Source organism: Elgaria multicarinata, chromosome 6, assembly GCF_023053635.1.
Source record: "Elgaria multicarinata webbii isolate HBS135686 ecotype San Diego chromosome 6, rElgMul1.1.pri, whole genome shotgun sequence".
Lineage (NCBI taxonomy): Eukaryota > Metazoa > Chordata > Lepidosauria > Squamata > Anguidae > Elgaria > Elgaria multicarinata.
In genome coordinates this window covers 16,854,883-16,877,972 of record NC_086176.1, presented here as the reverse complement: position 1 = coordinate 16,877,972, position 23,090 = coordinate 16,854,883, and the positions used below count along the sequence as shown (strand labels likewise).

At 45.8% G+C, this 23,090-nt stretch overlaps 1 protein-coding gene across 4 annotated transcripts in view; it reads right to left on the bottom strand.

Annotated features, from left to right (window-relative positions):
- Positions 1-14,511: 14,511 nt before the first annotated feature.
- The window catches only part of GAK (cyclin G associated kinase), a 94,380-nt gene continuing 85,801 nt past the window's right edge, over positions 14,512-23,090 (bottom strand). For all 4 annotated transcript variants that reach the window (XM_063129114.1, XM_063129116.1, XM_063129117.1 and 1 more), the window contains 5 exons: positions 22,030-22,149; positions 19,523-19,762; positions 17,879-18,027; positions 16,452-16,628; positions 14,512-15,239 (listed from right to left, as the gene is read on the bottom strand). In XM_063129114.1, the coding sequence (XP_062985184.1) occupies positions 15,138-15,239; positions 16,452-16,628; positions 17,879-18,027; positions 19,523-19,762; positions 22,030-22,149 (788 nt within the window). In that variant the 3' untranslated portion in view covers positions 14,512-15,137. The remainder of the gene's footprint in view (positions 15,240-16,451; positions 16,629-17,878; positions 18,028-19,522; positions 19,763-22,029; positions 22,150-23,090) is intronic.

Below are 23,090 nucleotides of genomic sequence, written 5' to 3'. Positions count from 1 at the left end.
TTAACAACAGTTTGTTGTTGAATTTACCACTGGGTTGTTTAGCCCTCAACCCCCCCAGCACTCTGGGTACGTATGTCGTGCTCAGCAGCCTAAGATGGAGCCAATCAGGTTTTGCTGAGTAACAATGGAAGTAATGGGCGCACCGCAGCATTGCACCTGCTCTCTCACTCTGACCACCTCTGGCAGACCAGTGGGTGGGGAGGAAGAAAGAGGGCTTTTCTGCATGAATCTGCATCTTTATGGAGTCTTCTCTTTCCAGATTCATTGTGGGATTAAGATCAGGTCCTTTACATGTTTTTTCCCCCAGGGGCTTTCTTTCTCTGCCTTTCTATGTGTTCCATTACACAACCAATAAGTATAGCGGAATTGCACAACGGCACAAAAATTCCATGGCATTTTAGAAGCCATTCAGAAAAAAATACCATATTTCTATCGTTAGGGGAAAATGTGGTAATGGTCACAAAGCATGGGAGGAATCCTGGAAGATTATGACATCATGTAAAGGTTCCACAAACTACCGTGAGGAAGCAATTGTGAGCGCACAGTAGAAGTCTCATGTACAAAGGCAGAGAGAGATGGTAGGTAGAATAAAGAGGGTGGCAGATAGAAAAGAGGGGGTTTCCTGCCCACTTTTGCCTCTGGCCACTACTGGCTCCAGCCATGCCCACTGCCAGAACGCAACCCTCATGAAGAAATACAGCACTTGACAGAAAAAAGATTTACCACTCCTGAATTAGATGATCTGATCCAGAAGGAATTGAGTGTCTGCATCCCTTTCCTTTTACTCTCTGAAGTGGAGCGGCACAAACGCATCCCCCCACCCACGGGCCTCCCGCTCCCCTCCCTCCAACTCTTAAATAATAATAATAATAAAGTTCACAGATGGAAGCAGCAGCCAGAGACGAGAGGTCAAATATCCCATTAACAAGCTGCCAGAGAAGGTGCCAGCATCACTTAGCGTTATAGAAATTCACAGTGAAATTGACAGGATCCAACTAATGGGCATTAAAATGAGAAATTAGAATTGAGTATTAGAAGCACGTTAAGGTACCGTCAAACGGACGGGAAAGGGAGGGGCGGGGGGAAAGGGAGGGATGGACGTGAATGACATTTGTCTAAACAAAATAGCGCTGCTGTTTTAGTGGGGATCCCAGCCACATCGCAGCCACTGTCCCATCCCCCCAGCCCATAATCAGCATTCTGTGGCCCCTGAACGTCTTTGGTGTCCCCCCTCCGTAATTCCCCCCTTGTTTCATTTTTCAATCCACGTGGTTTCCCCCAAGATTGCTGACCCCTCCCTCCTTTCTGTGGGTGGGGCCATCTGGGCTACATAAGCTAGGGTGACCATATGAAAAGGAGGACCGGGCTCCTGTATCTTTAACAGTTGCATAGAAAAGGGAATTTCAGCAGGTGTCATTTGTATATATGGAGAACCTGGTGAAATTCCCTCTTCATCACAACAGTTAAAGCTGCAGGAGCTATACTAGAGTGACCAGATTTAAAAGAGGGCAGGGCACCTGCAGCTTTAACAGGTATGATGAAGAGGAAATTTCATCAGGTTCTCCATATATACAAATGACACCTGCTGAAATTCCCTTTTCTATGCAACCGTTAAAGATACAGGAGCCCTGTCCTCCTTTTCATATGGTCACCCTACATAAGCTACACCACTTGCAGCTGGACATCTGGAACACGTCGCAATACAGAATTGCAAACTGACGTCCACCCAAAGGCCACAATGCCGGGCTTTCCTCGGTGACTTTGGATACGGGGAAAGCATCCATGGTTCTGCTTTACACGTAAGGATTTTAATATGACATTTGACTACATTGTTGTACTGTACAGTTTTCAGTTTTGTTTTATGAGAGAGAGAGAGAGCTTCAGCCACCAGGTGGTAGAGAAACATAATAAATGTAAGTAAATCATTAAAGGTATTATCCCATCCTAAATTGAGTCCTGGCTCTTTACTAGCCAATGCAGGGACATAAACAAAAGAGTGGTCAATCAAGCAGGAAAATGGTCAAGCACAGGCAATCAGTCAAATACGTGGGGTCAGACTAAAGCAGCAGTGGTCAAACACCAGCAAGGCAGTTATACATTACACAGTCAAGAAGCCCAAGGGTCAATATCGCAGGGCAAGATACAAGGCACTGGAACTACTAGAACAGTGTTGTTTCCACTACTGGCTAGGCATACACTGAAGGCTTTTAACAGCAGAGCTTCCTGCCCCATCCAGGGCTCAGCTGCAGTACATTAGAGCTCTCTGGTCAGAACTCTCATGAGGAGCCCCTTTCCTTCCAAGTAGACCTCTGCTGCAGCCTGGCACTTGGTTGAGGTTCCCTGAGTTGGGCCTGCATCCTTTGGCACCATCACTCCCTGAGAGTGCTCAGCCTCCTCCTCTAAAGCAGAGTTCCCTGGCTAGGCATACACTGAAGGCTTTTAACAGCAAAGCCTGCTGCCCCACCCAGGGCTCAGCTGCAGTACATCAGAGCTCTTTGGTCAGAACTTTTCCCATGAGGAGCCCCTTTCCTTCCAAGAAGACCTCTGCTGCAGCCTGGCACTTGGTTGAGATTCCCTGAGTTGGGCCTGCGTCCTTTGGCACCATCACACCCTGGGGGTGCTCAGCCTCCTCCTCTAAAGCTGAGTTCCCCTCTTCCTGAATGGCTGGGACCTCAGCAGGCTCTTCCATGGACTCGGGCCCCTGTTACGGTGCAGGCCCTGACTGGAACTGGTCATCATCGGTTGGGATTCCAATAGGGGCATGACAAAGCTCATGTTAGCAAAGAAAAATGAGAAACAAACTACAAGGGAGCACAGGCACACAAATTCCAGCCCTGTGAGGCTGGAGATCCTTCAGAACAGGGATCTAGAAGTAGTCATTTTGGCTAATGATGCGTTAGAACCAGCAATTTCTCTTTTGCAAGAGGAAGGGACCTTCAGCAAGAAGAAAGGCTCCACTCACAGAATGTCCCTTTGCCTTATTTGGGGGGATCCCCCTTCACCCTTATGTCACAGCTCAGCCCATTTGATAAAGCATCTTGGATAGTTCTTTTAGATGGGTTCTTACTGAACCCAGGAGTGGATTCACCACCCCACTGACATTGGAGCCACCAGCCTCCAGTGCTGGTCCTTCACGTCTGACAGAAAAATGTTGGGGGGCCAGAACAGATTCATCTTCGAGTTGAGAAACCGGGCCAAGGAAATCCAGGAAAGGAGGAAAAGCAAAGGTAGATCCTTACCTAAAGTCACCCATCAATCCCACTGTGAATTAGGCCTCATCCTCTAGAATCAACCCATCGTCATTTCAACTGAACCTGCGTTGTGAGACCTTTCGGGGGATTTTCAACACACTGGACTAACTTCCTGTGGAGACTGGAAGCAGATGTCAATTCATGTCATTTGTAGGTAGCAGCCTGAGCTCTGAGCTGCAAACACTTCTTCCCCTCGTCTTCAATTCTCACTTTGTTACTATAATCACGCCCTTCTGCCGTGCTCACTACGTGTGCATTCTTCCTCGTGTGCATTCCTTCCTGATGAGATAACTCCCATCAGGGCAAGAGCAACACTCAGCACTGTGTTTACGGAGTGTTTTGATCCAACCTTGGTTCCTTTAGGTGCAGAAATCACTACCCCAAATCCTTCTCTCTTCACCTCAGGGGCTTGCCTCCCTCCCAACCACGCAAGGCAAGCCAGAAGAGGCTTGAGTTTCCTGTCACTTGCACCATTTGTACTACATGGAAATGCATAGACAGCTTGGAATATGGAAGAGAAACAGAATGGACATTTCTGCCAATACTGGCATTACATTCCTATTTCAGATGAATCTAAGAAAAAGCCAATATAAGCTCCATATCTGAAAGAACGAGTGGGCACTCTGTTCACAGTGGCCAACCAGCTGTCAACTAGGAACCCACAAGCAGGACACAGTGCAACAGCACCTTCACACCCATGTTCCCCAGCAACTGGTGTATGTAGGCCTACTGCCTCTGATACTTCCTTTTATCTGTCCTGAATCTTGCCACCAAGCAGCTTCATGGGATGATCCCACTGGGTTCTAGTATTACGAGAGGAGAAAAATCCCTGTCCACAGTCTTCGAACCATGCATAATTTTGTACACCTCTATCATGTCTCCCCTTACTCACCTTTTCTCCAAGCTAAACAAGCCCAGCTGTTGTAAACTTCCCTCAGAGGGGAAATGCTCCAGCCCTTTGATGGTTTTACTTGCCCTTTTCTGCAACTAGTTCCCACATATCTGCCCACAGACGAATGCTAAAACATGCTTTGAACTGAACTGACAATTACAAGATGCCATGCCATGCCATGATGAGTAGTAGTTCAGATGGCTTTAAAAAATGGTTTAGCCAGGTTCAAGGACCCGGGTGTTCAACTGGTTCTGGATGAGGTTGCACTCCCCCTGAAGGAGCAGGTTCATAGCTTGGGGGTTCTCCTAGAACCATCTCTGTCTCTTGAGGCTCAGGTGGCCTCGGTGACACGGAGCGCTTTCTACCAACTCCGGTTGGTGGCCCAGCTACGCCCCTATCTGGACAGGAATAACCTAGCTTCAGTCGTCCATACTCTGGTAACCTCCAAATTAGATTACTGCAATGCCCTCTACATGGGGCAGCCTTTGAAGATGGTTCGGAAGCTGCAGCTTGTGCAAAATGCGGCAGCCAGATTGATAGCTGGTGCAGGGAGGTCTGAGCATATAACACTGATTCTGGCCCACTTGCATTGGCTGCCTATACGTTTCTGAGCCCAATTCAAGGTGTTGGTTTTAACCTATAAAGCCCTACATGGCTTGGGACCACAATACCTGATGGAACGCCTCTCCCGACATGAACCTACCCATACACTGTGTTCAACATCTAAGGTCCTCCTCCGAATGCCTACTCCAAGGGAAGCTCGGAGGATGGCAACAAGGGAGAGGGCCTTTTCAGTGGTGACCCCTCGACTGTGGAATGATCTCCCCGATGAGGCTCGCCTGGTGCCAACATTGTTATCTTTCAGGCGCCAGGTCAAGACTTTCCTCTTCTCCCAGGCATTGAATGGCATTGAACGCTAAGTTTGTTTTTTAATGGACCCCAGAATTGTTGTTTTAAATGGATGCTGCTGTTTTTATACTGTTGTTTTTATGTTTCTGATAGTTTTTAAATTTTGTATACTTTTAATGTTTACTGTTTTTAGCTTTTGTGAAACGCCCAGAGCGCTTCGGCTGTGGGGCGGTATATAAATGTAAATAAATAAATAAATAAATAAATAAATGAAGAGCTATCGATCATGCTAACTGGAACCAAATTCAAGATCAGATGCTTGGGACATGTCACAAGGGAGGGTGGTGGCATTCATGCCTGCTTGTGAATTTCCAGAGACAATTGTCATTGGAAACAGAACACTAGGCTAGATAGCCCTTGGTCTGATCCATCAGCGGAGTTCTTACACCCGCCCCCCCTCCCCAAAGGACAATGCTTTTCAGTTGAGTCAGTTCACACACATTCAGGTCTATCAGGTCCATCATCCTGTTTCCATACTGCTGAACCAGGCACCCCCAGGAAGTCCACAGACACGACATGAGCACAATTGCCACTGATAGCTTTATCATCCATGAATTTGTCTAAGCTCCATTTTAAAGAAGTCTAAAATAGTGGCCATCGCTACACCTTGGGATAACAAATCCCATAGTTTAACTATGTGTTGTGTGAAGAAGTATTTCCTTTTATCTGTTCTGAATCTCTCACCATTCAACTTCAATGGATCACCCGGGTTTGAGTATGAGGAGGAGGAGGAACAAGAAGAAGAAGACAAGGAGGAGGAGGAGGAACAAGAAGAAGAAGAAGAAGAAGTAGTAGTAGTAGTAGTTGTTCTCCCTACACACCATGCATAATTTTATCATGTACAAGTTGCTTGCCTTTTCCTGAACTAAACATAGCTGGAGCGTGTTCAGAGGAGGGCAACGTGGATGATCAGGGGTCTGGAAACAAAGCCCTATGAAGAGAGACTGAAAGAACTGGGCATGTTTAGCCTGGAGAAGAGAAGATTGAGGGGAGACATGATAGCACTCTTCAAATACTTAAAAGGTTGTCACACAGAGGAGGGCCAGGATCTCTTCTCGATCCTCCCAGAGTGCAGGACACGGAAAAACGGGCTCAAGTTAAAGGAAGCCAGATTCCAGCTGGACATCAAGAAAAACTTCCTGACTGTTAGAGCAGTGCGACAATGGAATCAGTTACCTAGGGAGGTTGTGGGCTCTCCCACACTAGAGGCCTTCAAGAGGCAGCTGGACAAGCATCTGTCGGGGATGCTTTAGGGTGGATTCCTGCATTGAGCAGGGGGTTGGACTCGATGGCCTTGTAGGCCCCTTCCAACTCTGCTATTCTATGATTCTATGATTCAATAAACCTTACTCGTGAGGGAGTCACAAGTTGCATAATCAAATCATGTACATACACTTGTGTGACCTAGACCTATGACAATCTGTGGTCTACTTTGTTGTTCCCTAAAGGATGCTGCACAATCCTAACCCACCCTAAAACACACCACAGATGTGGAGCTATTACCAGACTGCCAACACACAACTAACTGCCCTTTATAATTACGAATAAGGAAGGCTAGGATTGATTTCTTTTAATCACTGAATCATAATAATTTCAAAGCAAAATACTTTGATCCAGGACATTATGTGCCAAACATTCAAATAGATTATCCATAATTGTTTACAGGGTACAGCCTTAAGACAATGCTCATTTTATGTACATACACGTTTATACATTTTTTCATTTGACTATTACCAAAATTACTCAGCACACAGAAATTCCCCCAATGAAGACAAAAATAAGATTTAGGTTTCCCTTTGTTCATTAGTTCACCAATCCCGTAAACCCCACCCCACTCAAAAGCAAAACATACAGACTACTTATAACAAGGACAATAAACTTGCAACATTATATCATAGAATGAGCAAAAATCTCAATTCATTAAATGTTCTTCAATTCCGTAAGACAATATACAATACATTCACCAAGTGATCAATATCAAAGTGTCCACAATGCCTCTAAATCCCATTTTGATTTCTTTCTTATTTCAAAAGTTTAAATAAATGCATCCTTCATAAAAAACAGTTGCATCAAGAATTTTGAAGGTTTCTTCTGAAACTGGGTGTGCAAAAAGCCACAGCGTAAGAACAGGCAAAATGAGGGGTTAAGTATGCAAGGACTCCCCCACCCCAAAAGAGAATGGCAGACCCCTATTTTTATTGCCTTAATACAGTTTCTTTTTAAAGCATCTTACACCCCTTGCTTAATACTTTGCAGTTACTACACTGGATAATTAAGAAATCCAAAATGGCGGTTGGCAAACCCTAAAATAGAAAATACTCACAAGCCCTAAAATAGAAAAACATCAGCTGAAGAAAGTGAGATTTGGATCGCTTGTGAAGTAGTAAAAACAGAAATGGGGAGGGGGGTAAGGGTTACACTATGACCCTGTTCCGACAACAGGCTAAGCCATGGTGGTACATAACCACAGTTTAACTAACCATTCGCTACAAAAGGGTTAGAGGCTTAACCATGGCTTAGCGTGTTGTCTGAACAGGCTCCACATGTCAAGGGCCCCAGTGCTTGTAACAAGAATCTTAGGATGGAGGTGGCATCTAATTTGAGTTGCCACCGAACTACCAGTGCTTATGGCCCAGAGCGTAAGTATCAGACCAAGGGAATAGAGAAACACGATGACATCCTCTGTCAGCTGGAGACTTCTGGATTTGCCAGGCATAAATACAAGAATACACTCAAAGGGTTGTCTTTAGTCCCAGTTCCAGCCATTGACTGTAGGGACCTTTGGTGGCAGAATGCCCATTCCGGACTGGCTTCAGGTATAAGCTCACCTGTGCTCTCAGCCCAATCCTGGGCCACTGGCCACTGGCGTGCATTCATGCCAGTTATACAAAAGCAAAATTGCTCATAGGCTAAGGAAAGGACATCAAGTCAGTGGCTGGAGGGTGAGGTTTAAAAACAACAACCAGACAAATGTCAACACTGCGTTTACCCAATCCATTTTTACATTGTCATCATGACACTGCTCCCATAGTTACTTGTTCTTATAAAGCACCCACATCTGGCAAAAAGGGGGGAATGAATATTATTTTTCAATGGAAGAACGTTACGGGATTGCTGTATAGATTTGTCAAGTGATGCAGCCGGGCAAGGTTCCCTTCAACCTGCTTCACAAAACTGAAGCATCGTTAGAAAACAACTGAGAAACAGAAGGGACGTTACGAAATCGGAAACTAAGTTAGCTAAGATGGGCAATTAACAATGACATTCTTCAACACTCTGAAATACCGTTTTGGAGTATTACAGCCCGAGCCATGCTACGCTGCCATCGGGATAGAAAAAAAGAAAAACAGGAAGCATTAAACGGTTTGGAACACCCACATGTTGCTCCAGTGGGCTGAATGGGAGGCGCAGTTTCTCAGCCTCAGTCAGAGCTGACGGCCCAGAGCCTGGCCTGCTTATAGAGTTCCTACTGATCTCTGCAAATTCACAGCCAAAACGGAGAAAGCTCTTCTCGCACACCTGGGGCTGCCTTGCTACGCCACAACCGCCATGTTTAAGCCAGAGGGGGAGAGACCATAGCTCAATGATGGAACACCGGCTTTGCATGCAGAAGGTCGCAGGTTTAATCCCCGACATCTCCAGGTAGGGCTGGGGAAGTCCCCCATCTGAAGCCCAGGAGAGCCACTGCCAGTTATGTTGGTTGGGGATAATGGGAGCTGTAATCCAACATATCTGGAGGGCACCCAGATAGGGAAGGCTGATATAGACAATACTGATCTGCATCAACCAGTAGAAGGCAGCTATCTACATCCCTAATCCCAGATGACAAAGGATCGGGTGATAGACGATGGGGAGATATGATGGAGGTATATAAAAGTATGCATGGTGTGGACAAAGTGGATAGAGTGTGTATAACCACAAGAAGTAGTGATGGCCACCAATTTGGATGGCTTTAAAAGGGGATTATAGCCATGTTCTTGGAGGGTAAGGCTTTCAATGGCTGCTAGTCATGATGGCTAGATACAGTATTATCTCCACTATCGAGGGCAGTATGCGTCTGTATGCCAGTTGCTGGGTTCATGAACAGGAGGATGCAGTTGCACACATGACCTGCTCATGGGCTTACCAGAGGCATCTGCTTGGCTACTGTGCGAACCGAATGGTGGATTAGGTAAACCTTTGGTCTGATGCAGCGCAGCTCTTCTTATGGTCTTATGAAAGATGTCCGTCTGAGACCCTGGGAAGTTCCTGCAGTCAGAGTAGATAATACTAGGCTCGATGGACAATTGAGTCTGACCTGGTGCAAGGCAGCTTCCTATGTCTTGCTAGGTGTGGCGTCACATCCCATACAAGTCATAAGAGCAAGCCAGAGCCTTGGTGGCTGCATCAAGGGTCCCCCTTTTGTCTGTGTTTGAAAAGACATGATTTAGGCCACGGGAGAGAGCTTGCCAATTGTCAAATCGAAAGGAGTTCACTTAGTCTAGCAAAACTTGAGATCTGCCCCCATCTCCAAGGAAGGTGCCGTTCTCCAAGCTTCCTAAAGTAGTGCAAGGGTGTCCTTACGTAGAGATACACATCTTCAATTCTCTCACTTTTTTATATTAAGGAGTGAGATGCCTACATCCACACTTTGAGACATGGCCTTGTTTTCAATAATGATTCTTTGAACCTGTTGGCTAAATTTAAATGGATTTGCATTTTAACAAAACTTCAATACAGGTGCCTTTTTAATTAAAGTCACAGAAGGATGAAGTTGCTTAGTATGTAACTAAAGCTTTCACTCGGTCTGTTTTTTCTAAACGTCTTTTATTTTTATCCTATATAACAATTATACAGCAGATCTAAAATAGTCTTTAAAAAGCAAGTTCCCCGTCGCTCACAGCCCCAATGACAAATTTGGCCCCCAGTTCACCATGAAAGTTTGCAATCCTACTTATTACCCTCTTCTTCCTCCTCTGGTGCCTCCTGCGTTAATGAAATTTGGGCTGCAAACAACTCTGGGCCAGGGCCAGCTTTTTCCTTATGCTACTCTGTCAAATATCATGAACATTGATGGGAGCACTGTGAATATTATTTAAAATATTCCTATCCTGTCTTGCCCAGGTGTTCAAGGAAGCTACATTGTATATAAACAACCATGTGCAAAGCAGCTCCTGGAATTTGGTCCTAACACTCCATTAGCTGGGTAAAAATAAAATAATAAACCAGTAGCTGCAAGTTTTGAATTAGTGGAGTTTCCTTAAAAAGAAGAGGTGGGCCCTTTCATGCAGCTGTGAATTTTTTGCACTCTTGAGGATTAAACTATTTTATAACATTTGTAATAAGAGCTGGGGTGGGGAGAATCTTAGGGCAGTATCCAATGTGACACGAGCACTAGCATAAATGATGTTGCATGAGCATAATGCGCAGAGGAAACTTCTATTGCAGTACCGATAGCATTAACAGACATGATTGGATTCCCTGAAAAACCCAAATGCATCAGCTAATGCTACTGGTATTGCACTACAATTCCCTTACACTAGTGCAACACAGGCCTTAGCTAGACCTAAGGATTATCCCAGGCAAATGGAGGGGTCATCCCTGCCTGCTCCTGGGATCCCCTGTGTGTTATTTGGATGCACAGGGGTGATCCCGGGATATAGGCCTGGTCTAGCCATGGCCATAATTGCTGTAAGTGCTCAAGCCACACTGGATACTGCCCTTAATGCAAACTAATAGAAGCTATTGTGTACCTTTCTCCATGTCATAATCTAAAAGGTCCTGCAATGTTATGAAAAGGGGAGGGTTACTATGGAGCAGGGGTGGGGTGCAGAGAGAAGTTTGCAGTCCTCATTGTTGCTGGGATCATCCTGGAAATATATTGGAAGTTCTGCGGAATATGTCTTCAGCCAATGGGCCGGGCCCTGACTTAAGATCAAAACCACAACCGTTTTTCTTTGGTTTAGGATCTCGGTTGTACGTCTGACAAGGAGAAACTCGGGAGAGTCATCCCAACTCTTTCAACTCAGGCCTGCCGCCAAAAACGTCAGCCCCAGGTCAAGAGACTTCCCTTCCATGAAGTGAAGGACCCATATCCATCTATTTCCTGGTCCTAGATGGTTGGCCGCTGCCGGCCGGGGACAGGAAAATGCACAATGTGACAACAGGATATGGTTTAAATACAGATTATGGAGAAGGAAAAGGGCATAGTGCTGCCTTTTCAACAGCAGACCTGGACCCTCTTTCATCATCACTCCATCCACCAATAGAAAAACAACATCTGCCATAGATAATTAGATAGCAGTTCCCTATGGATGGCTTTAAAAACAGCGAAGAGCACTCTAGTCTGTGCCCACAACTCTGGCTGTGGTGGGAGTTCTGGCGTAAGGAGCCCGACTTTGACTAAATATAACTGCATGGAGACAATTAATGGGGCTCAACCATAAAAGCACCAGATGTGATGGATGCATGAGCAGCCGTAGCCATTTGCAATGCTGACTGCATATGAAATGCAACCCAATCCATACTGCTGTGCTTCCAAAATAAGATTTATACTAGTGTAGGTCCAGTCTAGAAATTAAGGGGTAGAGATTTTCATGACTCAACACTCCCCAGGACTCCCATCATCATATATGGGAGAGAGTGCAGAATCTACACAGCACTGCTGCAGGACAGAGTCCAGGGCAGTTGCCTCGAACTCTGGATGGCCCATAGGCGCTGCCTATGGGAATTGTGTAGCCTCATTCACAGGATGTTTTCAGAAAGGAAGTTGGGGGGCAGGGTGGGACCAATTGAGACAATGGTAAGGCTGTTCTGCAGACCCGATTCCTCGCCAACCAGAACTCTCCCACTAAAACTAAATGGGCAAGGCAACTAATTGGAAAAAGTTAGGTGCAACACAGACTGCAGCGGTCCCCAAACTCGTTCTCCATAAGGGGTCTTCTCCCTAATGCTGCCACTGCTGACAACCTAAGAGGTCCAGCTGCCATCAGCTCCGCTTAGAAATATGGGAAGAATCCAACCATAGCAGTCTTCCCCAACCTGGGGCCTTCCAGATGGGTTGGAGTGGAATTCCCCAAATTCCCAGCCATCTCGCTGGCTGGGAATTATGGGAATTGCACTCTAAACCCATCTGGAGGGCCTCAGGTTGGGAAAGGCTGGACTAGACCAAATAATAATAATAATAATAATAATAAAAATATTTCTTACCCGCCTCTCCGTTTGGATCGAGGCGAGGAACAACAGTAAGTATAAAATACATAAAACTGAATTAAAAACTTAGCATACATCATTAAAACATCCTAAAATTCCACTGGATAGGCCTTCCGGAATCTATCAGTCTTTATAGCTTTCTTAAATGCTAAAAGACTGTTAAGTTGACAAGTCTCCTCCGGCAGGCCATTCCACAGTCTGGGAGCAGCAGAAGAGAAGGTCCTCTGGGTAATACCTGTCAGCTTAATTTTGGCTGGCTGAAGGAAATTCTTCCTGGAGGAACTGAGTGTGCGGGGCAGATTGTACGGGAGAAGGCGATCCCGCAGGTAGCCTGGACCCAAACCATGTAGGGCTTTAAAGGTGATAACCAACACTTTACACTTTGCCCGGAAACTAATTGGCAGCCAGTGAAGAGATTTTAAAACTGGTGTCATGCCTGCATTGGTTTACACTAGCGCACCATCAACAGTGCTGACACATGATATGACTGAAAACCTGGATTGTATCCAAAAGCTACATTAGCAACCCTACTGTCTCAATCTATCAAGTATGATTTTGAATGCCTCACACACACACAAAGAATTCGGGTTTTATCAAGATTTTTTTTTAAAAAATGGAAATACTGTTATAGAGTAACGTATAGAGGGCCAAAGAATTATGAAGAACATGGAATCCTCTACTGGGCGGACTGCCTCCCTGCCAGAAACATACAGTAAGTAGCTTTCAATCTACAACACCCAAGTTGGTGCAGCTAACGTATATATGGGGTCATAGCTCAGAACAGAGCATGTACAATAATCCGGAGCTTAAATGCCACAAAAGAGGAGGCCACGAATGTCTCACTGGAATGCAGTGTTTTCCACAAGTGAAACACCATCCCATTTATTTACCACACCCACATTAAGCACACACACAAAAAAACCCCATTTCTATGGGTCAAATAGCCTACTTGCTTGAATAATAGCTATCTCTGTTTGTAGGTGTGAATTTCAGTTGAAAAGATTGTTCAGATTTTACATAGCAATAGCCAATTGGTAACCCACACAACTGATCTTGACTTCCAATGGGCGTTACTAAACTTTAATCAAGACACGGGGCAGTTTCACTCCTGAGAAAAAAGGAAACGGTTTCAAAAAGTTGTGACGAACATATACACATTCCACGCCACAATATCCTCTCTTTGGGCTTGTGCATTTTTACCAGGCTTACAGGGACTTGGAGACTTCATTGCAGAGCTCAGACCGTCTGTAAGCAAAGACGAGTCATGCAACCACGTACATGCCTGCCTCCTCCTTTCACTCTTGGTCCTCTCTCTGAAGAATGAAGTAGCCTCCTGAGAATACTATAGGAATAGCAAGTTGTTTGCTGTGTTTATTGGGGGGGGGGGGCGGAATTGATGGAAGAGGTCAAACTTTGTCTTAACTTTGTTCTGAAGCTGCGAATTGAAAAAGCACCCCTCCCTGACCATACCAAACCTCCCACCTCAGCAAAGAAGTTGTAAAACCAGACTGGACAAACCAGGACGGCTTGCAAAAATAGCTTAAAATCGAACCAACCTGAATGGCAAAGCTAACACTGAACACTGGAAGATGCCAACACAACCCTAGACTCCATAATGCTGATTGCATACAGAGCTAGCCTTGCTATTTAGCGGAGTATTGTATTAAATTTTTCAGTTTACAGAAGTGAACGATAGTCGGGCAAAGAGTGCATCTCTCCATACTTTAGGCTTAGCCAGCATATCCAAGAATCCAGCAAGATCCTAATTTTTGATCCCCACGGACCTCCAAAACCAACAGGCTTTCAAACATGCGAGCAGATGTGATCCATAGCTGTCAAAAGCACAGGCAGGCCTTCAAAACGGCAGCTAAGGAGGCAACGTTTACCCAGTTCAGTCTGACAAAAATCAAAGTAAAAGAAGCCATTGTGCTCCCATTTCAAGTCTCAGCAGACCTGCCAGCCTGCTTCCCTCCTATACAATCCAATCATGTCCATTGGAAGGCACATACTCCATTTAACTGAGTAAGGAGGGGAGGAGAGACAACGCATAAAGTTTCAAATGAACTCTTCAGAATAAACTTTGAACAGCCTTGCCTCCAAGAGGATCATAATAAATAAGACAAGACCAGTCCTTAAATTAAAGCTGAGATCTGTTTCCAAGTTTACATTAAACACACACACACACACGCAAAACCCAAAGGTTCACCTTAGACCAAGTCTTCCTCCAATAGGAGCATTTTGGCCAAGCTACAGTGTAAGGAACGCAGGTGTTGTCAGAAAACTGTTTAATTATATACAGAATGATTATCGGAATGATTACATAAAATACAGAAGAAAATGTACACCTCTCACAGAAACCAGGAAGAAGAGACGCTGAGCAAACTCACAGCTGATAAGGTAACTAAAGCACTTTGAATAAGGCAAACAAGTAAAGTAACAAAAATCAAAAATCACAAGGACTACAGGGGGGGAAATAGAAATGCAAATTGAGGTCGTGTGTTTCTTCAAATGGACAACCAAAAAAAAAAAAAAATCAGGATTCAAAATGGATGATGTTTCCCATAGCTAAGTTTGCCCACAACCAGCAGTCATCGTCAGACTTTTCGGCAAGGCTCCATGCTAGCTGAGATGGCCTGGAACGTTCCACTCCCAGGGCACAAACATCCCGGCGCTGATGGAGCCAGAACGGCCCCTGTGTGACGTCTCGTATTCTATGTCCTACAATACGCGCCAAATTGTGAGTGTATAGTTTCAAGGTGTGCAACAATCGGGAAAGGTCTCTCCCCCCACCTCCCCTCCCCTCCTCGGCCTAAGGAGGTTACACTAACAGCACTCAAGATTTCGGTTTCGCTGCCAATACATTTCGAAATCCTCCCCCTGCAAAAGGGAGCATATTAGAAAAGCGATTTTGATCCTTGGTTTTCAAATTCTGACCACGCGTCGTTCAGCTCCATGAAGATCATTTTGGCGTACTGTTCGTAGGGCTGCCCCGTGGCCTGCAGGCAAAAGAAAAGGGAGTATTACTATGTAACTGCCCAACCGCAGGGGCAAGGCAGCCCTTATTCCTTGAGTTAACACCAGAAAACAAAAGAAAGCTCTCGTGAGGTCACCATCCGCTCAGCGATACGCCCTCCTCGCAACTGCATACAGCAGGGGTGCAGAACCTCTTTCAGCCTGAGGGCCGGATTCTAGTTTGAAGAGGCTCTCGGGGGCCGCATTCTATTTATTTATTTATTTGCTGCATTTCTATACCGCCCGATAGCCAAAGCTCACTGGGCGGTTCACAAAAATTAAAACCATTCAAAGTATAAAACAAACAGTATCAAAACATAAAATACAATATAAAAGCACAAGCAGGATAAAAATCAGCAACAGTACAGGAATCCAAATTTAAAACAGTAAAGTTAAAATTAAATTTATAGACCGTTAAAATGCTGAGAGATTAAAAAGGTCTTCACCTGGCGTCTGAAAGAATATAGTGTGGGTGCCAGGCGAACCTCCTTAGGGAGCTCATTCCACAGCCGGGGTGCCACAGCAGAGAAGGCCCTCCTCCTGGTAGTCACCTGCCTCACTTCCTTTGGCAGGGGCTCGCGGAGAAGGACCGCTGAGGATGACCTTGGGGTCTGGGCAGGTACATATGGGAGGAGGCGTTCCTTCAGATAGCCTGGCCCCAAGCCATTTAAGGCTTTAAATGTTAATACCAGCACTTTGAATTGGACCTGGACCTGGATTGACAATGCATCAATAAGCAGCAGAAGCAGAATTCTCCAAGCTGCTCAAAGTAGCAAGCAACCAAGATGCCTCTATGCAGGGCCTGGGTTGGGGGTATGGACACTACAACTCACTTGCTCTGGCCCATTGTTTTCCCTGCAGTTCCCTCCTATGGCCAAGAGGTGGCAATGACAGCACACCGGTTGGAATTTCCACCCAGCACCCTTCTGGTTCCCAATTCAAGGCGCACTACAGACTGAAGTCCTGCCGAGACTGTATCACATGTTCCATTGTGCATCACTCTGGGCACGTGCAATGCCTTCAAAGGGACCCCAGCTGCTCTGCTCTGCAAATGTACTTGCTTCCGAGTGGAGGGAGCAGAGCACTCTGAGTCTGGGCTACCAAACATCCACCAATAGGGGCAAGGCTTGTTTGCGCTTTAGGTACACAGGAGGACTTTGGCACAAGGAGTTTGATAAATAGCCTCAAACACTCACCTTATCTGGATGAACAACAAGCACTGCCTTCCTATAGTACTTCTTGACATGGTCTGGGGTAACCAGGTCTGCCATGCCAACGGGTTTCCACTTGGTTTCACCTTCCCAGAGCACAGTGTGAAGAGTAGACAATAAAGCTCTTATATTCCTCTCTTTTCCATCAATCCAATCTAGAAGCTAGAGAGAGGGGGGAGATTGGAGGGGGGAGAGCTCAAATAAGAAGAAAAATCGCACAACATTCCATCTATTTGAAATATTCTATTTAATTATCATCATCACCTTCATCATCTCTTCCTCCTCACTCATGGCGGTTTTTCTAGACGAACATGACGGGCTTTGCCCAAGTCATGCTATATTTTACAGATTCAGGACTATTGAGATTTCCTGACTATTGAGCATGTTTTAAGTCTGACTGCTTTCTGGATGTTTGTGTGGATGTATTTTAGTAGGCCCAGTTTCTGAAGGTTTTCTTTAGGGCTGTGCTCTGCTCCATTTCGGGTCGTAGAAGCGGGAGTGCCGATTCACCTCCGCCAAAGGCGGAGCTGAATCAGGTCAGGGCAGCTGCAGATCGAGACGAAGCGGATCGAGACAAAGTGAATCGCTTTGCCTCGCTCTGGAGCTCCGAACACAGGTTAGTGGGGGGGGGGGAAGGGGGGCTTACCTGGCTGCGGTGCCACAGTCCGTGCAGCGACAGCGGCAGAGCCAGGTAAGGGGGCAGGGGGAGAGGGGAGCTTACCTGCCTCCATCGCAGTCCTGTGGCGGCTTCAACTGAGGCCTAGCCCTCAGTTGAAGCCTGTGCCAGACCGCAATGGAGGCAGGTAAGTGGTGGTGTGGAGGGGGGCCTTACCTGGCTCTACCGCCCACCGCCGTCGCAGTCTGTGTGGCGGCGGATGGCGGAGCCAGGTAAGGGGGGAGGGGGACTTATTCGCCCCGCATTTTGTTCTCCACTTACCTGCCTCCGCCATGGAGGCAAGTAAGTGGGGAAGGGGGGGCAAAATGGTGGGCGAATCTCGATCCAATGCTTTGGATCTCGCTCCAGGATCCGAATCAGAGCAGGTTGGGGGAGGGTCGGATCGGCCCAAACTGGTTTGGGACTGATCCGTAAGTTCTGGATCGGGCCACGAAGCGGTTCGGGGGGCTGGTGCACAGCCCTAGTTTTCTGTATAGTTTTTTGATGTGACAGAAGTGACTAACAAAGGCGTTGTTGTTGTTGTTATTATTATTAGTAGTAGTATTTATTACAATTCTATACTGCCCCATTGTTGAAGCTCTTTGGGCAGTTTACAAAAGATAAACCACCCAGATACTCTATTTTACATATAAAGTATATTTAAGAATGTCACATACAGCATAGAGTTCACTTGTTGGGGCCTTACACACCAGAAGAAGTTGCAGTATGGTAAGTGTACAGTGTAAAAACACCAAACCTTTAATTTTAGAGGATCCATATCTTTAGACATTTCTTGCTTTCTCATCTCAGCTATAGTCTTTGGTCCTTTTCTATCCAGTTTCGCTGAAAACCCTTGATTCGACAAAAGATCTTCAAAGTCGTTTTCTGAAACTTTGGGTTTTTGTCCTAGGAAATGAAATAAGAACAATGAAGTTCCCTGTTGACTGAAGAATGACACAGAAGTGGGGGGGAAATCCAGTATATATTGTAATAAGAGGACCCATGTTTTATAAACACATTCATTCACTATCTCCAGGGATACCGTCACAAATCAATAGCGCAATCCTATGCACGTTTACTCAAAAATAAGTCCAACGGTGTGTTTAGGATCGCAGCTTAAGACCTTTATTTATTTATTTATTTAAAACATTTGTATCCCGCCCTATATCATTAGGATCTCAGGGTCACCTTCCAGTGTGTTCTCAGCAGCAAATTTCCTTTTAGGTCGAAATTTCCCTTTATGCCAATGAGCGTTACACAGACCCACAAAATGACTGATCGTCATGAGCCATCCTATAAGAACACAGAAACGATGCAGCTGGAGCACACTGGCTTACATAGTGAGCCGGGAAGTTTCGGTTCAAATCTCACCTGAGCCACAAACTGAGCTTCTCCCAAACAAATTTCTCTCACCTCAGCTCCACATCTCTACGAGAGCCATTTCCACGTAGGGGGACAAGAGTTCTGGACTTGGGGCTCTGGAGACTTGGATTCAGGTCCTTGCTCAGGCAGCCTCAGTTGTGGGACTAACTGGCCCAGTCACTATGGAGGCCGTGTTCTCTAGCTAAGGGCCCCTTGGGAAGCTGCTAGAGCTTGGATGACCTCAAAGCTACAGATGTTGGAGGAATCTGCATGGATTCAAATGGGCTCTTTTTGAGTCACACAGATTCCATTGGTTTTTCACTTTTGCGGAGGGATTTGCGCTAATGCGCATTAGCGCAAGTAGAACAAAATGCTGGTTAAAAAAAATCCAAGCAGACGACGGAACAAAAGACATGAAGCACAGACAGAGTGGGTTCAACAAAATCCGTAGATTGCCACACACACCCACACACACCAGGTGCCGTACTGTTTATCAGGAAGGGCCAAAGGGGCAGATTCCTGGTATTTATCCCTGGCCAGGCTAATCTAGCGGCCTCATATTGCTTGGGGATAATGCTGAACATCTTTAAAACACACACACACACACACACACACACACACACACACACACACACCTTGAAAGGGCTCTGCAAACAAAACTCAGTCCTTAGGAGATCCCTGGGTTATGTCTCATCCCAAGTCCAGAGACTCTTACAATCTCACAAAGGTGACTGCTGCTCAAGTTTGTTTAAAGACAGAGAGGATGGACAGAATCTGATTAGTATGTATGGATTTTAAAAAGTGAAAACTCAAGATCTACATAAATGGACAAAAGGGGGGGAATACTCTTCAAAGATGAAGAGAATTGGAAATGGAGAAATGGGTAAGCTTTACTGTGTAGACGAGTTCTCACGCCAAGACTTTGAGCCTAACGGCATGATCCTATACCCATCTACTCAGGAGTTAGTCCCAATGAGTTCACTGGGATGTAAGTTTGCATGGCATGGCAGCACATCGGGCATCACACAACAGGACTTACCAAAGCCAGGGGCCCTGATGCCTCTCTCTTCCCGCCCTCCAATGACACTGAAATTCACGGTGTAGTTGGGTTTCAGCTGCGCGCTTGGCCTGGCTTGCTCGGATGCTTTCGGCTGCGCCGGAGTTTGCCACGATGTGCCAGCGGTCTGCTGTTTGCCAGCCTGCCACTGGCTCCCTGCTTTCTGAGACGGAGCGGACTTCGGAGCAAAACTTCCAGCTGGGAATCCTCCACTAGAAGCACCTGGACAACAAGGATCAGGGTGGGTGGGAGGTGCTTTGTTTAAGACATTGAAGGAACGCCATTTTGTTTAAACCAATGAGCACGAAAGAAGCCAAAGGCTGCTTGAGCCTGACAAGCCCTGCAGTGTTCTCAAACCGTCCAGGGAGCTTTGGCTATTGGGCAGTATAGAAATGCAATAAATAAATAAATAAGACCATGAATAACAGGGGTGTTGAACCTCCGGCCCATGGGCCAAACCTGGCCCACCTCTGGTCCCAATCATGGCCACGCCGCCTTCCACTGACCCCACCTCCTTTTCCCCAAACCCTTTGGTGCTTTCCTTGGCATGGTTTCTTTCTCTCCCCTCTAAAAGGTTAAAATGCCTCTCTCCTAAGCCTTAGCTGCTGGCAGAAAGAGCTTCAAGCTTAAATAAACAAGCATTTATTTATTTATTTATTACATTTATATCCCGCCTTTTTTCCTCCTTAAGGAACCCAAGGCACCATACATAATCCTCCTCCTCTCCATGTTATCCTCACAACAACAACCTTGTTGAGAGTCTGTGACTGGCCCAAGGTCACCCAGTGGGTTTCCATGGCCGAGTGGGGACTAGAACCCGGATCTCCCAGTCCAACACTCTAGCCACTACACCATACTGGCTCCCTGGTATTTTGGCACCACCCCTTTTTGCTTTGGGCCCCACCCACCCCTAAAATGAGCCCCACCCCCACCAAGAGTTTTTGCAAAATTGAATTCGGCCCTGGTGCAAAAAGAGATTAGATGCCTGTGACCTAAAAGGATCCCTTTATATAGAGAGAAGAAAAGCATGGCTAGGGTAGAAAAAAACCTATTGTAATAAGCCCAGTAAGGAGATAAAAAGGTGCAAAAGAGCTCATGACAGCTGCGGAAATTGCTCATATGATAAACTGACCCTCATTTCACGGGCGGTCGCCATTAATTAGAAGGTGCAGAGTCCTGACGGAGCGAGTTCACTCAAAATGGCTCTCAGAACCTTCTGGAAACCCAAACCGGGGCAGGGGGGACCACTGGCTTTGGGATGTTTTTGTAACCTGCATATGGTTACATGCCCATCACACAGAGCCCAAACTTGTCACCCGTGCAGAGAGGCTAACACGCTCATGACACCCCAGGGCTAGCATACTTCTCAGAGGTCATGCCCCCAATTACTTCGCAAATATGCTCTTAGCTTGTCAAGCCGCCAAGTTCAGCCGACAGGGTACTAAATATCCCAACGTTCTGTTGCTCAATTTCAGTTGCCTATGCAACTCTTCAAGATTGACCCTTTTCTGTACTTAGGCTTTTGTGCAGAAACAAAATGCAAACGGGTTTATTCAATTCAAGCATGATTCCATTTCCGAGTTCAAAAGGCCCTGGGGAGCTTGTGAACAAGCTACCCCTCAAAACTAAATGACGTAACAAGATCTGTGGAAGGCTGTTTGTGAAGAGAGAGAGAGTTGCACAACCAGGCCACAGGAGTTGAGTCCTCAGATATGCTACTGAGCTGTCCTTAAGCTGAATGAAAAATTTGCAAATTACTTTGCAAATCGCCGCCTGCGTTTTAGCTGTAGTATCCACCCTAATTTTTTATTTATTTATTGCATTTATATCCCACCTTTTTTCCTCCAAGGAACCCAAGGCGGCGTACGTAATCCTCCCCTCCATTTTATCCTCACAACAACAACTCTGTGAGGTAGGTTGGGCTGAAAGTCTGTGACTGGCCCAAAGTCACCCAGTGGGTTTCCATGTCCAAGTGGGGACTAGAACCCGGATCTCCCAACTCCCAGTCCGACACTTTAGCCACTACACCACACTGGAGTGACACTAGAGATATGAACCCTAGAGATATTAACACTTTTAGGGAGTAATCCTATGCTTCCTAGACAGCTCCTGGAGGGACACAGGATTGTTCGTTTTCCCGCCTCCCCCCCTCGCAGCCTGCGTGGAGAGAACCGCGACAGACACTTTTCCACTCTCACAAAATGGAGTGTGTAGATGGGGAAAAGGGGGAATTCCTGGGGCAGGGAGGTGAGAAGGCTGGGATGGCTGCATTATGCTGTTTCCTGTGGCCGTCCCAGACGCCTCCCCTTCCTCTCCAAAGCGCCACTGCTAGACGGGTGAAACACCCGTCTAGCAGAAATGCAGGGTGGGGCTGGAGCGTGGTGCAAAGATTGCTTCTGCCCTGCTCCCACTCATCAGCCTTTGAGTTTGGAGGCTGAAAGGAATCGCAATGCCCTTATTTTCCTTTTATTAGGCACTCACACACTTACCTGGAAGGCCAGTTCTCAGGTTGGCAAGGTCAGCAAAGGGATCAAAATTCTGCGATTTTGCTTGACTGAACGAAAGGCCCGAGGAGACACTTGCTGGACCTCCTGTCGTAAAACTTTGGCCTACGTAGTAAAATGCAATTACTGTACAGTACAAAATGTCACATTAGTGGTAGCAAACACTCTTACGTTCTTAGGCCTGACTAAGAAAAACAGCTATGTATTTATAATACGAGAGCAGTGAATGGGCTAAATTCAGAGGAAAGCTTTCTTTGGCAGACTACGAAAAATGACCTACTGGTATATTGATTAGATAGTTATTGTTTTCACTAAAAGGATGAACAAAAGTATCTTACAAGGGCTATTGCTAAATTTACTCTTTATTTATTTTACTTATTTGGAATATTTATATACTGCTCCCCATTGAAAAATTTCGGAGTGGTGTACAAGATAAAATGAAAATAAAAACAGAATAAAACAGTTAAAACAAAATTTAAAAGAAGCAAAAACAGAGATTCAAGGCTGCATATTAAGGAAAGGCTTCTTGGAATAAAGATGTTTATTTAGACAGCATGGACAAAGCAAGTTACATAAATTCAAAACGTTACTGACTGTGCACGTGGCAACCTTGTTCAACTCCTATTATTTTGTTCTGTTTTAGTTTCCTAAATATTACGCAGGTAGTATTGCACATAATCTTTGATTCCCCTGTATGCGACCATTTCATATTGAAATTGTAGTGGCCATGGTGGGTAGTCAGTAAAAATACAAAACCCAGTTACATCACAGCTAGGCTGGTGACACCTAAAGTACACACTGGATTCAAAATATGCTCCTGGTGGTTCCACATAGACCCATCCTCCGATTGGAGTCCATCGGGGAAGAGCCTTCAGGGTGGTGGCCCCCCTCCTGTGGAATTCCCTCCTCTGGAGGTCAGGCAGGCGCCAACTTTGTGCTCTTTTCAGCACCTCCTGAAAACATCATTATTCCAGGAAGCCTTTCCTTAATGACCAGCCACGGTTCACCTTTCATTTTGCTTCTTTTAAAAATCTATTTTAAAGTGT